This window comes from Pelecanus crispus, chromosome 17 (assembly GCF_030463565.1).
Source record: "Pelecanus crispus isolate bPelCri1 chromosome 17, bPelCri1.pri, whole genome shotgun sequence".
Classification (NCBI taxonomy): Eukaryota; Metazoa; Chordata; class Aves; order Pelecaniformes; family Pelecanidae; genus Pelecanus; species Pelecanus crispus.
The window spans coordinates 8814413-8831096 of NC_134659.1; the positions used below are offsets into that span (position 1 = coordinate 8814413).

The window sequence follows — 16684 nt, forward strand, 5'->3', positions numbered from 1 at the left end:
GACAGGAGACTCTTGGACAGTTCAGGCTGTTCCAGAGGCTCACCTCTGACTGCATTTCTACCCGTCCCCTTGTACTAGCACTGGCCAGATCCACTATCGAGCTGCTTCAGGGAGCTCGACTGCATCCTCACAAAAAACCTGAACCATCCCAACCTGGCTACACCCTGCATGGTGGAGAGTGGGCGCTAGCATGGAGCAGCACACAACACGTGGGGAGAGCTAGCTGCTGTATTGGCTTAACCGCATTACGCAACCCAACCTGCAAGCAGCTTAAGAAGAGAGGTGAGGGCACAACAACGCTTCCCCCAGCACACCCCCTCGGAAATCTTGGCATTGGGATCCTCCCGAAGCAGGCGTTGTATCCGACCAGCATGTTTAATGGTTCTCAATGAGTTTTTTCCTTCAGGAATGTCAAACCATTTTTAAACCATTCTACCTCTAACATCCAACAGTGATGAGTTCCACAGTTTGCACACTCGGGGAAACAACCTACTTCCTTCTGCTTGCTTCAGATTAATTTTCATCTCATGTTAGCTTTATGAGAAGTCACAAATAATCACTCCTCACTCACCTTCTCTGTCGCTTTTGATTTTAGAGTCTCCATCTCTGCTAACTCTTTCCCAGGCAGAAAAGTCAATGTATTCACTCCTGAGAACAGAAGCTTTTCCACACCTCTGTGAATGTCTCTGTGCTGCTTTTTTACTGCCCTGCTTTATCCCTCCAGAGAGCAGCAAGCCAGTAACGCATGTGGCACTCAGGCTGCAGAAGCATGAGGAATTTATGTCGCGCTTTGTTCTCTGTTCCCTCCTTAACGGTCCATTTGGCTTTCAGAGCACGGCAGAGCAGTGAATGGGTATTTTCAGGAAACCCTCCACACGGACAATGGGATCTCTTCTCCCAGTGGCAATAGTTAGGACAGCCTGTTACTTTTTAAGGTGTCATCTGGGCTGTCCTCTCCTCCCTGAGCATTACTTTGCTGACCAACACTGACCTCCACCTACCATTTGCACACTCAACGCACTCTTGTGAAATCTTTCTGTAATTCTCGCCACCGATTCTCACTCCGGCCAGACTGAACAGCACAGCACTATCAGCAACTTTGCCACACCACTATTCACTCTTTTCCACACCATTTACGAACGGGCTGAGCAGTCCAGATTCATGTGGGATTTTTGGTTATCTTCCTGCACCACAAAACATGATCAGTCACTTCTACCTCTTGACTTCAAGCTTTTAATCGGCTATTAATTCAAGAGCTGTCCCCAGCAGTTTAGTTTCTTCAAAAAAGTTTCAGTAAGGGAATTTTCTAAAAGCTTTTTGGCAGTCCCAGGAGTCCTTCAAACAGCTCTTCTATTAAACACATATTGACTCTGCCACAACAATCACATGTACCCAGCTCTCCTCATTCCAACTCTTGACATGATTTTAACCATTGCAGGCAGTGCAAAAGCCACACCGACTCACCTGTAACAGCCTCAGCACTCACCCCTCCGCTCATCACCTTAAAGCCCTCACTAGAAGCTGTCCTGTGTTTACCAACTCACATTTACTTGGTCCCTAACTGACCTTAAGTGGCAAGTTTTACAGCACAATTCATAGCATGGTAATTTAATATTTGAGTCCCTTTAAAAGTCTTGGAAATCCATCCTGTAGCACTTGCTGTTTAAAGTAAACTGAGAAGTGCAAATGCTTCTGCTCATGCTTCAACTTGAGGTGGATTCTCCAATGTGTCTCTTGTAGAGACCCTTCAATGCGGCAAGCTAAGTCAACACAAAGAATTCAGCTTTTCTGCAGCCCTATACTCCTTGAACGTACCTTGCACACTTGTCACCTGGTGGCCACGCACTCTGAAATGCTTTCTGCTTCTGCAACATTTGAAAGCATTGTAAGTTTTTATGTCTTTAACAATTTTTTCCTCGTTTTTTTTTTGCCTACCTTCATTTATTTTTCATTAAAAGTGCCAATACTTGTGCTCTTTTCTATTGCCTCACTTTTACTTTCAGCATCTTCTTTACACTGCTTTATGATACTACATTTTTTGTTTCTTTGAAGTACTTCTGACACATATTATCTACATTTCTTTACCTCAATGATACAGTGTTGGCAAACACTGTATTCCTTTAGCTCCTCCTCTTGGTTTTTGCAAGTTTCTCCATACCAAAGACAGCACAGAAAGGAGAGTACAGCTTATTCCTCCCATGCTGCTTGACTAGGACAAGAGAGGAGGAAACACAGAAGCACAGAATAATTCAGCTGAAAGAGACCTCAGGAAGTCTTCAGTCCAACCCCCATGATGAAAGCAGCATCAAATCAAGTTGCTCAGAGCATTTTCTAGGCAGGTCGTGGAGATTCTCAAGGATGGAAACGGCACAGCTTCTCCGGACAATCTGCTCTAAAGCTTGGCTCTCCTCACAGTGAAAAAATTTCTCCCTAAATCCAGTCTGAACCTCTTGTTGCAGTTTGTGCCTTTTTTCCTTCATCCTCTCCCACCCCCCAGTGTCTTGACAACCTCCTCATAGTTACCAGAAGCTGCTGTCAGATCCACCCCAAAACCCTCATCTCCATACTGGAAAAACCCTCTCTCCCAGCATCTCCTCACATGGCGAGTGCTGCAGTTTCCCAACTGACTTGATGGCCCTTTACTGAACCCACTCCCATTCGTCGCTGTCTTTCTTCTGCTGGGGGGGTGGGAGCAAAACCAGACAAGTATTCTCGATGTGGTCCAACAAGTGCTGACTAAAGAGGGCTGATCGCTGCCTCTGATCCTGTTCATACAGCCCGGGATGCAGGTGGCCTCCAGGGCACACTGCTGGCCTGTCCAGCTCACCGGGCACCAGGATCTCCAGGCCCTTTGCCGCAAAGCTGCTCCCCAGCCAGACAGTGCCTGACCCCCATCCTTGTTCTCCTATCCCAGGTGCAGAACTTGGTATCTGTCCTCGCCGAATTTCAGGAGGTTCCTCTCGGTCCATTCCCGCAGGGCTCTCTGAGCAGCAGCCCTGCCCTCAAGGACATCAACCACCTCCGGTTTGGTGTCACCTGCAAACCGCGTGAGAGGGTATCCTGTAGCCTCCTCCAGGTCACGGGTACAGGTCCTGCAACAGACCTGTGCAGTTCTGGGACTGCAACTGCAGAGAAGTATTGGGTGACTTTAGGATATTTGCAAAACAGTGAAAAAACAGACGTGTAGATGGCTCTGTTCCTCTTGCCCTTAACGTTATCCACCAAACGCAATTCTGTCGCATTCCTGGGCTCTCAAAGGGACCTTAGGGACATCCATCAGCTAGAGCCCTCAAAAAACATTTGTTTCTGGAAATCTGTTACCCAAACCATTACACAAACTTGGTTTCATTTCTTGTGGTAAGATTCAGACTGTTTGGGGAAAAAAAAAGTCGCCACTGAAGAGCACTTTGACTGTAGCAGCTTTGCAAGGCAAAGGCTCTATGGGTCAATGAACCTCACAGCACTTCCAGACTCATACTACTGCAAATGCCGTCAAATGGCTCATTAAAACCTCCAATAGCTGCGGTGGTAACACACAGATTTCCTGGTAATGGATCAAGGAAGACTTAGCCTGAGAGTGTTAAAAGCACATGTTAAGGAACTGCATAAAAAGAAACATTTTCTCAAACGATTTGTCTTCCTTTCCTCACCCAGATCTCATTCACGGAGTAACGTAATCACAACCCTATTCTTGACCCAGTCACGTCCTTTCACCTTCCTTCTCTTTACCATAAACTTCCTTTGATAACATTTCTGAGCTAAAGTTCAGGAGCAGAAAGACTTTAAAACACTTCACCAAACACTTTCAGAATGGCACAATCAGACAAAAAAAGGCAAAATTTCCAGGAGGGCACACGAACAACCAGCCCATCAAGCTGCCAGGCCATAGGCACAACTTAGCACCAAGGCCTGCAGTGCTCTCCAGCGCCCATCTCCCCTAACAGCAGACCATCTGCAAATCTTCCAGTGGTTTCTACAGATTCCAGTTCTTTGGGATGGGTTATAAAATCCAAGCCGAAGTGAAATAAAAGGTTACCATGAATAAGTTTTTAAGTGTAGCTTACACCCAGGAAAAGCAGCAAGTGCCACCATAAAAATGCCAGATGAGTCATGGAATAGTTAGAGACACTGTTTGAGTTTGGGGTGCTTGTTCTTTTAAGCTCTGCCTTTTCAAAGCCATAGGCCAGCTGCCATCCGGCTCGTGTCCCACATGTCCTCAGCTCTCCACAACAGACGCTGGAGCAGCGGGAGCCCCGTCGCAGGAGGTTCACGCCAGACGAGGGTACAGCTATGTCCTGACCACGCTCGACCTAAAACACACCACGTAGAGACGACGACCTGCAGGATGCGGGCACGCACAAGGGCACACACGTCCAGAGGTGGGGAGGATGACTGCGGGAGCGGGACAGGGCCTGCAGATGAGCGCACAGCGGGAAAGGTCTCCATGAGCATCGCGTGAGAAACCCTGGAGACTCCGGCTCAGGTGGAAAGAGGTGCCCAAAGCAAGAGGCCTGCTGCTCCGCCACCCCGCCGCCCCCTCCGCGTCCCACCGCCAGCGAGCTCTGAGCGCTCCTCAGTCGCTCGGCTCCCACACAACGACGCGCGGTGCCACGGCCGCTCCCCACACAGCCCCACGGCCGCCCCCCGCGCTGCCCCACGGCCCTTCCCCGCGCTGCCCCACGGCCGCCTCCCTCCTGCCCCGCCGACGAGAGCGGTGCCTCGAAGAAAGCCAGCTGCGGCTCTGCCCGGTGACCTCCGCTGCAGGCCGCAGACAGCCCGAGGGAACTCCCACCGGCGAACCGGCGGCCGGACTCCCGAGGCGGGGCAGGGGCTGCTCAAGAGGAACCGGGCACACGCCTGCAGCCGGGAGGAAAGCAGCCACCGCCGCCCGCTCCCCGCCGGCCCCAGCGCCAGAGCGGGAAGTTTTGGCCGAGGCCAACGCGCGGCCACGAGGCGCCGGTACCGGGAACCGCTCGGGGAGGACGGCGGCCTTCCCCCGACCCGGACACCGCCACCCCCCGCCTCCGGTGCCCTCAGCGCGGCCCGGCCCTCACTCACCCTCCGTCACCTCCAGCACCTTCACCTGCTCCTCAGCGGCGGCGCGCACCGCCTGCACCGGGCACAGGATCCCCGTCAGCGTCTCCACCAGCGCCTCCTTCAGCCCCTGCGCCACCGGCCCCGGTCCCGGCCCGCCGCCTCCGCCTCCGCCGCCGCCTCCGCCCGCCGCTGCCGCTCCCGCCATCGCTGCTCCGCCGCCGCCGCGCGCGGGCTACGGGCCGCCGCGCGCGCCAAACGCACGGCACGCACGCACGCACGCGCGAGCGAGCGAGGGAGCGAACGACGCCGAGCGCCCCCGCCCCGCCCCCGTGGACAGGACGGTGGGGCTCCGCGCGCCGCTGACAGCGCCCCCCGGCGGCGTGGCGGAACCGGTGGCTGTGGTGGTGGTGGTGGGGGAAATGGCGGCGGCGTCCACCGGGGCCGAGGCAGCCCCCGGGCTCCCCGCAGAGCGCCCGGGCGCTCTGCGGGGAGCCCGGGGGCTGCCTCGGCGCTAGGGGGGACCCGGCGGCCCCCGGAACCGGAGCCTGAGAGGCCCCTTTGCGCTTCAGGGCCGAGCGTCTCCTCAGAGCCGGGGAGTTCCCGTCATGGTGGGGCGGGGGGGGGGTGGTCAGTCGGAGCCCGGGAAAGGCGCTTAGTCCCTCAGACCGCATTTTCCCACCCGTGTCAGCGGCGAGCTCCCGCCGTGAGCCTTGAGGAGCCCTCAGGGGCTGGGTGAGGCCTGGAGGGGGGGTGTCTGCGCCGGTTTACTGCTAAATGGCGTGAAGGCCATAGAATCCTAGAGTCGTTTAGGTTGGAAACGACCTTTAAGGTCATCCAGTCCAACCATTAACCTACACTACCAAGTCCACACTAAGCCAGTCAAGGGTAGACTAGACTGAACCATGTCCCAGAGTGCCACGTCTGCCCGTTTTTTGAACACTTCCAGGGATGGTGACTCCACCACCTCTCTGGGCACCCTGTTCCAATGCCTGACAACCCTTTCCGTGAAGAAATTTTTCCTGATTTCCAACCTAAACCTCCCCTGGTGCAGCTTGAGCCCATTTCCTCTCGTCCTATCGCTAACTACTTGGGAGAAGAGACCAACAGCCACCCTTGGGTGTGAGGTTTCCCTGGAAAGGTGTCGAGATGGTGGCACGCACAGAGGTTTAACTCCTTCCTGCCCCACCACTGCACATGATTTCCATGCGGAAGCCATGAGGGGATGGGTGGTGGCAGAGCTTCAAGGCAGTCCCTTTACAGGGCACCATGACGGTCCCCTGGCTCGGAGCAGCTTGAGCACAAGGGACAGGCAGACCCCGCACGCAGCTTTGCTCTCATCCCCGAGGCGGGCAGCCTGCGACAGCGGAGGCGGCGGCTCAGGCCATGGGCGTGCTGCTCCAGGGCAGAGCTGGAAGGTAAATTAAGCCTCAAGTTCTTGATTCAGGTTTGAATAGCGCTGTACGTGATGCTCAGGGGAGGCAAAAGTGGGCTGCTGTCACTCGACGTGTGAGTCAGGAGCAAGGCAGCTGTACTGCTCTGTCTCCATCTCTGTTTTCTACAACTGTTTATTTAGGAAGTATAAGCAATTTTACAAATCATTACAAGTACCAAAAAGCAGTATTAATATTACAAAATGGGCTCCTTACATGAGGGATGGTGATGGAGTTGTGTTTTGGCACGGTGCTAGCAGGTCCGAGTAAGTAGGTGCCACATGCTTTGGAGCATGGTGCTCCTGCGGATCTTTCTGAACCGTGTGGCTGTTCGGGCATTACCTCCTCTGCAGCGAGACCCCCAGGAGTACAACAGCAATTTGGATGTAAACACAGGCCAGGACCAGGGGTGAGCCTGGGAAGCAGGACGGAGACAGCAGTCCTGTTAACTCATCCGGGTGCTGCCTCTGGCTGCATTACGCACTTTTAACTCCTTCCCTACAGGTCTCTCATGACTTAGACCCCCTCCAGCCTGGGGGAACTTCTCTTTCCAGAGAAAGCCTGTTGTTGTTCTGGTCCCCATGAGGGACTGTTTTCCTTGCCCACACCACTTTCTGCTTGAAAGCTACTTGAGGGTTATCAAGTGAGTACCTGGTAATAGTACTTAGTTTTTAGTCTTGTCCTGCTGCTATTTAATAATTAAGCATGCCTCATCACTTGTGCACAAGTCTTGTTCCCCTCCTAGAGACATCCTTTCCCCATCCACCCATTGCTGTTTTTGTGTGTTTTGTTATATTCCGAGCCAGCTTTGCCAACCTCTTGCGAGCTGGAGTCCGTTCCTCTGGGATAACGTGTCCCATCACATTCTCTCCCACCAATATATTTTTAAATGTTCTTGTCAAGAGCAATGCAAGCAAATGCTCCTATAAATGATGCATGTAGCTTTTGCAACCCGAGTTCAAGATTTTCTCTACAAGTAGAAAACAAAACTCAAGATAATACAGAAACACAGGACTGGGTCCAGCTCCCTACAGCCACAGTTGGGAGGCGAGCGTCGTGCTGCACACCAGCGCTGCCACCCGTCCTGCAGCTCCACAGCCACCCTGTCCCTGCCTCGCTCCAGCCCTTCCCCTCCGCCAGCACAAGGGCCGGACATACAAACCGCTGACCGGACAGGAACCCCGTTTTAGTGAGCACTGCTCCATACCCCCTGCGAGAGCAGGAGCTCCTTCCTTCAGCAGAGCCCTTATGCTGGCTGGGGCCCTTCCTGTGACCGCCCCAGCCCTGCCTGGTCTCCTGCCCGGCAGCGACAGGTCTCCAGAGGGTGACTTCACATCCAAAACAGGCAGGCAGCGGAGGCAGCGTGAACTGCTCTCCAGTTCCTCCGTGCTTACACCAGATGCTGTCTGGACAGCTACAGCTCGGTGAAATCAATCCACCATGACAGTTATCAAAATGTCCCCCACACCATGAAGTTATATTTTCTTCTGCAAAAGTCGGCGTGATAGACCCCATCCTTCCCCCTAAACTGAACAGTACCAGGGCATGGGCTCAGGCAATGCCCAGCGTTCCCCACGTCCCGTGCCAAGCCACGCTCTCCCTGGCAGTGGCAGGCAGGCTGGGGACAGCAGAGGTCATTCCCAATCAGCGGCACGGGCACGACCAAGTTCATTTGGTATTTTTGGGGGGAGAGGGGAGAAGAGCAGACTTCAGCCAGGCTGCTCGCACCCAGAGACTGGGCCTTGGCGCTTGACAGCATGGCCAGGGTGCGCACCCCCCTCTGAGCGCCAGAGATTTCTCTACCAGGTGAGTAAAGATTATTTTTCTCTCTTGTTCTTCCCAATCCAAAAATATTGCTTCTGCTGGAGGAACAAATATATAGTTATACAGGGTGTAACTTCTGCTAGAGCCTGGGGCCGTCTGCTCATCTTTGCACTGTCCTAGTAGTTTGGCTTAGTGGAAAACGTAAGTGAATTCCTACTGCACCAAAATCACTGTGACAGGCCCAGGACTGTCACACCAGACCTCCCGCTGGCACCCTGTGCTGGCTGGCTAACATCAGAACCAGCATGTCTGTGCAAGTATTTGTGATTTTTGTCCCTTCTTAAACAATTAATCAGAACTACTTCCTCCGCGCTTACTAACATTCTGCAGAAAACAAGGATGCAGTTTAGGGAGAGGAGGGGTATCCCAGAGCAATGCTTGTCTAGCCCATAATCCTTCTTTTTGCTCAAGTGACCGTACAACTGCTCCAAATGCTCCAACTCATCATTCCGTAGTTGTAGAAATTACATTTATTTGAATCCTCCAGGCTTTTTCAGGTTTTGAATTCCCATGCATTTTGTACATTGCATCGTGTCTTCACACGTTTTCTGCACAGATGCTTCCTGCAAAGCCAGCAAACTTAGAGCTCGCCTTTCAAATGCCATACATATTGCCTCAAAGCTGAATGGGTTCTGACATTCATCTTTTCTTTTGACATGGTTTAAGGAAGAAAGTTCCGTCACCACAAAAAGACTGTATTCTTAGCTTGAAAAGATATTTTATGATGAACTCCTTGTTTCCTCCTGTGATGTTTCAGCTCCCGGGCAAGGCACACAAGCCCTTGATCTCCCCTGCAGACCTGTGCCAAGGAAGACCCCACAGAAAGATGTGCAGCTGACATGGGACTGCTGTACCTGCAAAAATCCTCCAAGAGAAATCAGGGCTGGCACAAGGAACAGGCGCAGCATCAGCCCGAATTACAAGGCATTAGCCAGAGACCTGACCTGGTACGTGCCTGGGCTGTTCCCCACTTGGTTAAACTTTAACTCCAGGCACCAACAGGAACATGAAACCCCAAAAGCCCAACAGACACCAAACACCCAACAGATACTCTCCAACATGGGTTTTGTCCTCAACAAACCCTGGGTGATGGAGATACTCTTCGAGTGAATTGTGTGTTCTGTAGACAGGGAGCTACTGTTTTTACTACTTTTTATAAAGTATTTATACATTTCTAGATGCCCAGCTCACAGAGGTTTCAGGAGGCAAGCACACACACACACACACACAATCTGGCCCAGTATTGTGATTAAACAGCCAAGTACCTTTAAAAACATTACTGTAAGTAGTAGGACTAACAAACATTTGAGAACTTGAAAACCTGAGGTACATACAATACCTTCATGAAGCTGCACCGCTTTTAATTTAGGGTATGTCACAATTTCTTTTCAACCGCCTTTCAGCAAACCTTCCTCTCAGCAGCTTGCAATCTTGGACCCAACAGCGTATCACATCATCACACGTGCTTTTATGTTTTTCATAAAATATTTGTTCCTTCTACCCAAGATCTTTGTACTGGAACCCACCGATACCATTTTTGTCTGTCTCAAATAGAAGCTGAGTGTTGAACCTGCAGAACTATTAATCTGGTGTGACTGCTTTATCTCCTTCTCTTCCAGACATGGCTTTTATTTTTATTGATGCTCTTCTTGGTGCAGGGCCATTGCCTTCAGAGACTGACGTGTTTACATCCTAAAGAACTCTCAATATGCAACTTGTTCACTTCTGAAGAAAGGATAAAGCTATTTCTCAAGGCTGCACCTCACTCCTTCTCTTGGAAAAGCATTCATTTCTAGACTCACAGAAGAGTCATCTCAGCTCCTTAATGTTGCTTCCAGGTAGCTGCTGCCTGCATGTGTGTTCTGGAGACCTTCCCTTCCTAAACCCCATGTGACACGTGTGGTCATGTCCTACAAACACATCTCCTACTGCAGATACAGCAGCCGGAACACTCACCATTACGCTTCTCTTTGTTGATCTGTTGTCTGCCCTGGTAGGGATCTGGCCCACAGCTGAAGTCCCTCGCTGTAACTCCCAAAGTTCCCCCAGAAGTGCGCTAATGCTTAAACAACCCCCCACACACCACAGTCAGCTGTAACACAAAACAGCTTTGTGTCAAGCCGTAAAATTAATGGTGGTTGCTATTGCATTGTTTACTTGAATATATATGTATTTAGTCAGTACTAGACACCCCCCATCCCCGTCCTTGTGTCGGGCTAATGAACGACTGCTGAAGTCCCACAGCACACAGATGACACTTCAGCTCCGTTCTTCCCCTCTCGGTACCTTTTAATATGTAAACACACAGCTCCACAGCTGCAAAGGGAACATTCCCTCTCCCTGAATCAATTCTCTTTGCATACCCAAATTTCAACTGTATACAAAATATTAGGGACTGATGTGTTGTCCTGTCCTGGTTTCGGCTGGGATAGAGTTAATTTTCTTCATAGTAGCAGGCATAGTGCTGTGTTTTGGATTTAGTAGGAGAAGAATGTTGATAACATGCTGATGCTTTTAGTTGTTGCTGAGTACTGCTTATGCTAGTCAAGGACTTTTTCAGCTTCCCATGCTCTGCCAGGCGCACAAGAAACTGGGAGGGGGCACAGCCAGAACAGTTGATCCCAACTGACCAAAGGGCTATTCCATACCATGTGACATCATAGGCAGTATATAAACTGGGAGGGGGGGGGTGGACAGGGAGCAGCGATCGCTGCTCAGGAACTGTCTGGGTATCGGTCAGCGGGTGGTGAGCAATTGCATTGTGCATCACGTGCTTCGTGTATCATTATTATTATTATCATTATTATACTGTTACTATTAGCATTACTATTTTACTTTATTTCAATTATTAAACTGTTCTTATCTCACCCCAGGAGTGTTTCTCACTCTTACTCCTCCGATTCTCTCCCCCATCCCATCGGGGTAGGGGGAGTGAGCAAGCGGCTGCGTGGTGCTGAGTTGCTGGCTGGGGCTGAACCACGACATGTCCCTAAGAAATTACATCCTTTTCTCTATCCATTTTAACCCCTGAATAGCATACCTTTCTTGTCTTCTCACTGCAAAGAAGAGGTCTCGGCATAGACCACCACCTGGAAGGTGCTGGGGAAGGGAAGGACTGGATTATTTTACTGTTCGAGACAAGAAGTTTATACCAAATCCTTGCCGTGCTCTTTTTTCCCCAGTGTACTTTGTTCCACACGTTTTTGTCTTTGCCGGTGGCCAGTGAGGCTGACCACTGATCATATCAGTAGTGCAATTCCAGCAGCAGTTTCTGCCTGTGGAAAATAAATCCTGTGTATACATTATCAGGGTGTGAGCAGAGAAAACGGGTGGCACATTAGGTGGTGTAAAGCTGTGAAGAAAACCAGCACCACTTCCGACACCTTAATTCAGCAAGCGCTGACACAACTGCCTAAAATCTCTTTTGCCACCTTCAGAAGCAGCTTTCTGCAGATCCACACGGATACCCGCCCACCGCTGTGGATCAGGGTGCACCGTGACCGATCCGTTACCATTGTTTCCAGCCTTCCTCCAGAGCTGCCTACCTTTTGCCTTTGGTTCCACAGCTCTCAGCGACTCCAGATTCAAGGCATCCCCAACGTGTGCTGGAGTCACAAAGCCTTTTAACCCTACGTTTGCTTCTGAAACGGAGAGCCAGTGCCAAAGGGCTGCCCCACAGACAGCTCTTCTCTCAGAGGCTGATGGCGATCAGAATGCTGGAAAGCCCAATTCAAACAATTTAGGAATTTTGCAAATAGGTCCTGGAAATGCACACCAATGGCCTCGGCACTGTGGGCTTCAGTTTAAGACCAGAAATATGTGGAACCAAACCCTTGCCCCTCCTTCAAATCATTGTCTTATCGGTGCTGTATGTGACCACAACCGATGCAGCTGGGCGTGTGTTAGTCTGTTCTGGTGCTCCTCATGAGGCACGAGAAAGCACGAATCAAGCAGATTAAAGGTGGCACAGCAGATACAATCCCAACACCTGATGGATGCAGGCTTTAAATAAAATCAGAATTTTCAGCCTCAAATCCACAGGTAAGGAACTAATTTGATTTTTGTCCTATTTTATGATTAAACTAATGTAGAGGACGTAAACTGTTCTTATTAAAATAAAGAATTAGGATCTGAGCAATCTAGGGAGGTTGGTGTACTTGGTTGCTTCACTCAAAAAAAAGCTAAAAAAAAGCAGCAGAGTGGGGTGGGAAGGACTTTCTTTTTTTGCTTGTTTTGGTTTATCCTCTGGAAATCTAGGATGGACAAGAAGAGGGGTGAAAGGGACAGCTGATCCTAACAGACCCTGCTGCTGCGCCTGTTCTGCCCTCATCATCTTCCCTGATGGGGAAGGTGCAAGGGATGCTCACAGAAGAGCCCACCCTGAAGCAAACAACAAATCTCTTGCTTATTTAGTTTGACAAAGTCAAAACCCAACCTAATCCAGTTTGAAGTGTCCACATGGGGATGAAATCTAACAGGCATGGCCCTGCAGCGCAGCAGGCACCACCACCTCCACAGCAACCTCCAGCCACCCGTCCCGAGGTCACAATTCCAGCAGGAAGTAAAATGCAAATCCTTATGCAGACATCCCGTACTGTAGGCACAGGTCACCCAGGAGCTGGGGTTTCCATTTCTTGAAAGTTTTCAAGTAAAGGTGTGGTAATTTCCAAAACATCATGCTCTAATTCTACTGCATTTGTTAATCCTGATGAGAAATTTTGTTGTCAGCACCACAAAGGTCTCCTCTGGCCCCTACAGTCCACAAAATGACAACTTGCCCTTGGTCCTATACTGAATCATCAGGCTAAACTTAATTGCATCATATTTCCTCTAGCACTTTTTGGTAAACAGCCATTTCTTCAATGGAAAAAAAATAAAAGGGATACTGTGAGAGAAACTTTTGTAGTGTTTTTAGCTACATCAAAATACTGTGCAAGCTCCTTCTCTTTCAAGTTTGTTCGCTGCCCCCTTTAAAAGGGAATTATTGCAGATCAGTTTTTTCCCCACAGCTTGGACTGTTATCTTAACATTGCACAAAAACTCCTTCCAACAACAACAACCCCCCCTCCCCCCCAAAAAAAGTCACAAAACATCCTTTGGGTAATTACAGCAAATAAAAGGCATGTCATACTATGGAAGCATATACACATTTAACTAAAATATGTGTGGTCAGGTTGTCTTCCCCCCACGCCACCATTTTAAGACAAATCACCTATACCAGGCTGAAGATGCTCTAACAGTTAAAAATCAACATGAGACTGAAGAGCACACTCAACATTCAAAAAAACCCCAAACCAAACCCCCGGGAAGTCCAATTCCTGCACAGCTGTGATTCCACACAGAGATCCACCACATCACCATCAGCCACACATGGCTCGAAGGCTCTGCCCAATGCCCAGGGACCCTGGGCACTTCTGCCCATGGGAAAAGGTCTAAAACCAGCAGGGAAAATCTACCAGCAAATTCTTCTTGATGCTGAATGGAGGGAATACCAACACAGCCACATTCCTGGTGACGGTAGGATGCTGCAAGGAGACCTCTCATCTTCCAGGGCTGCAGAGTTCCACCTTTGGCGGGCCACAGAGCCACATCGCTGCCACCAGGCCATCTCCAAAGGGGCAACAACTACACTTTGCATTAGCAATCGCTCTCAAAAGGATTTTGGGTGTAGACCCACGTGGAGTGCCTGGCAGGCTTAAATAAACAACCTCTCCTCAGCAGAGGTCTACTCCCCTCTGAGGAGCACCGCTGTGCCGTCACCTGCGCTGCCCCTCCTCACCCCCCAGGCTAAGGTCCCTCAAGTCTCTGACAGAATCACAACCAGCCCAGAAATTTCCTCACTCCTCAGGTTTTCAGCCTGAATGCAAGCAGCAGCAGCTGAAGGCAGTCTGCCTACAGCCAGGCAGAGCACCCTGCGGACCGGCAGCACATGCGCTGCGGGGAATGTCTCTCCTCCCCAGGCCAAGGAGCAGCCCCACACCTTTGCCTCCTCCACGAATTCCCCATTCCTGCCCCACCAAGTCACAAATCGTAGTTTTGACCCTTTATTCACTCAACCTGTAAATAATTTCAGTTTTGGAAAAGCTTTGCAAAAGACTTGGAAAAGGTTTGTTTGGGGTTTTTTTGAGTAAGATTTTGATCTGCCTTCTCCTTCCAAACCTGAATATGAGTAAGGTAAGAAAATATCATGGCTTTTGCATTTCTTTTTTTAAAGATGGATTTCTCTTGAATAAGAGAACCCATTGATACAATCGGTATCAATCCACAGGGAAATGAAACTGCGTTTCAAGCTCTCTAAAAACACCAACATTTAATTTTATAACATAACCAGGGGTTTATTCCACAATATAAACTGCAACATTTGATACAAGCTACCCAAAAAAGGAGAAAGCCAAAATACAGCTGTGGCAATTACTTTACAGACCTTTTTTTTTTTTCTTCCTGTCTTCTACATCACTGGGCCATCAGTGACACTAGGATCTAACATTTGCTTTCTGTACATCAACCAATGCTAGAAGCAACACGCTGTTCAGAATCGTCATTCCAGTCACTGAAACCAGACATAGAAGTTATTGCTCAGATAAATAAACCTAGTCTACGAAAAACAAAGTGGAAAAAAACTAAAGTCTCCAAAGAGTTAACAGAGTAAACAGGGATTTCCTCAAAAGAGGATTTATTGGAAAATTCATGGTGCAGGATTTTTTTGCACCTAAACCAAGCTGAATTAAATATGCCGGTAAATCCCAGAGAGGTAATTTAATGCTGTACAACAAAAGGTGCATGTTTCAAATGCCTTCCAAATTGGTGGAAACCCCTGCTAAACAGTCAGCATCTCAAACCTCAACAACCACAAACAGATCAAGGGAAAATACAAAAGTGTCAAAAATTGTTTTGAGTTCTGGAAAATGATCCCATAAGGATAGAAGTAGCACCATTTGCAATCTGGTTCTTAAACCAGCCCCTGTGGCTTTATTGGAAAACTCTGATAACCTTCTTTACTCAAGTCCTGAATGGTTTATGGGGAGTTTTACTTCCGATATTGAGAGTCCTTCCCAGTGCAGCTGATGCAGATGTAGTCCTCCTTCTCTGCCATTTCTGGCGAGATGCCCACACACACCTGGTGGAACCACTGGTTGCAGCTGCCGTCGCACTGGACCCAATCCACCTAACGAAGAACAGACATACTGGTGTTCAGAGAAGGACCAAGCAAATACAGCATGCATTAGTCACTCTGGGGCACTTAATCTATTTAAATGAGTGTGAAACGTCCCATTCTACAATTGGCGAGTGCTGGCTATTCAACTCATGTTCACTGTTCTCTGGACTCCTGCAGTCCAGCTCCTCTGAAGCCAAGAGGAGGGCACACTTCCCTTATCCCTCCTGTTGCTTTCCCACCCATAGGCAAGACTGTGGATGGCAATTTCACCACGGCCCTCCCAGGCACTCGGGGACATCCCTCTTCTCCATTTTCCAGCATGGATGGACCCATGCAGAGCTCCAATGCACTGCCCCCATCCAAAGAAAGGCTGCAACCCACAAAGCCTGTTTCAAGAGCACAGATGGATATGGTGCCTGCACGGCCCCACCTCCTCCTTCCGATCCCATGCAGGTGTTGATGTCCACCCGCCTTCCCCAGTCCCAGCTGCACGGCTGCTCTTGGAGAAGGTGGGAAGGACACTAAACATGTCCCAGCAGTGGCGGACACTGCCTCTGGGTTACTAAGTGCCCCACGCTCTCTTTGTACACAGTACTTCTGTAGTCAAACAGTTTCAGGGCAGCTGAACGTCCTAGATCCCAGCACTCAGTACACTGCAGCGGGTCCGCCTCTACTGACCTCATCTCCCTCAGGCTGGAGACAATTCACAGCAGGGCAGATGGCATCTTCATCCTCGGAGTCCTCCTGCTCAGAGAATGACATGTCTGAGGGAAGCAAGTGGCTTTCACTGGAGCGCTGCATCTCAAAGAGACGCTCCCGCTCTCTCTCCAGTTTGTTAGTGCAGAGATCCTTTGAGTGATTCAGTTTCAGTTTCTTCTTTTTGGGTGTTCTCATTTTTTTTACTCTTGCTCTCTTCTCATCATAGAAGCTCTCTCTCTCAAAACGCCGCTTTAGTTTTCTCTCCATGTAACTAATTCCATCCTTTTTTCCTCGGCAACACTCATTCTGTTGGAAAGATATTTTGGCAAAATCGTAAGCATGCAACTAACACTCATTATCCTGTTATTACATACCCTGCTTTTAGGAATAGGCTTAAGTAAGAGTGCAGAGTTTGACCGAGTGCTGCCTTTTCAGCAGAAGCAGGATGTGTAAGGGGAGCAAAGGACAGGGTCACACTCCAGTGACAGAATGTATAGAAAAAACAGTTCTCATTTCCTGCCTCTGACTCCACTGCTTC

General features: G+C 49.8%; 2 protein-coding genes across 2 annotated transcripts in view; both read right to left on the reverse strand.

The window, feature by feature from the left end:
* IPO9 (importin 9) overlaps positions 1-5242 on the reverse strand; it is a 40634-nt gene extending 35392 nt beyond the window's left edge. The window contains exon 1 of the mRNA XM_075722218.1: positions 5059-5242. Coding sequence (XP_075578333.1) covers positions 5059-5242 — 184 coding nt within the window. The remainder of the gene's footprint in view (positions 1-5058) is intronic.
* A 9359-nt stretch (positions 5243-14601) lies between these two features.
* Positions 14602-16684, reverse strand: part of KDM5B (lysine demethylase 5B) — a 60886-nt gene continuing 58803 nt past the window's right edge. Inside the window, exons 26-27 of the mRNA XM_075722242.1 lie at positions 16126-16452; positions 14602-15456 (exon numbers count right to left, since the gene is read on the reverse strand). Coding sequence (XP_075578357.1) covers positions 15319-15456; positions 16126-16452 — 465 coding nt within the window. The 3' untranslated portion in view covers positions 14602-15318. The remainder of the gene's footprint in view (positions 15457-16125; positions 16453-16684) is intronic.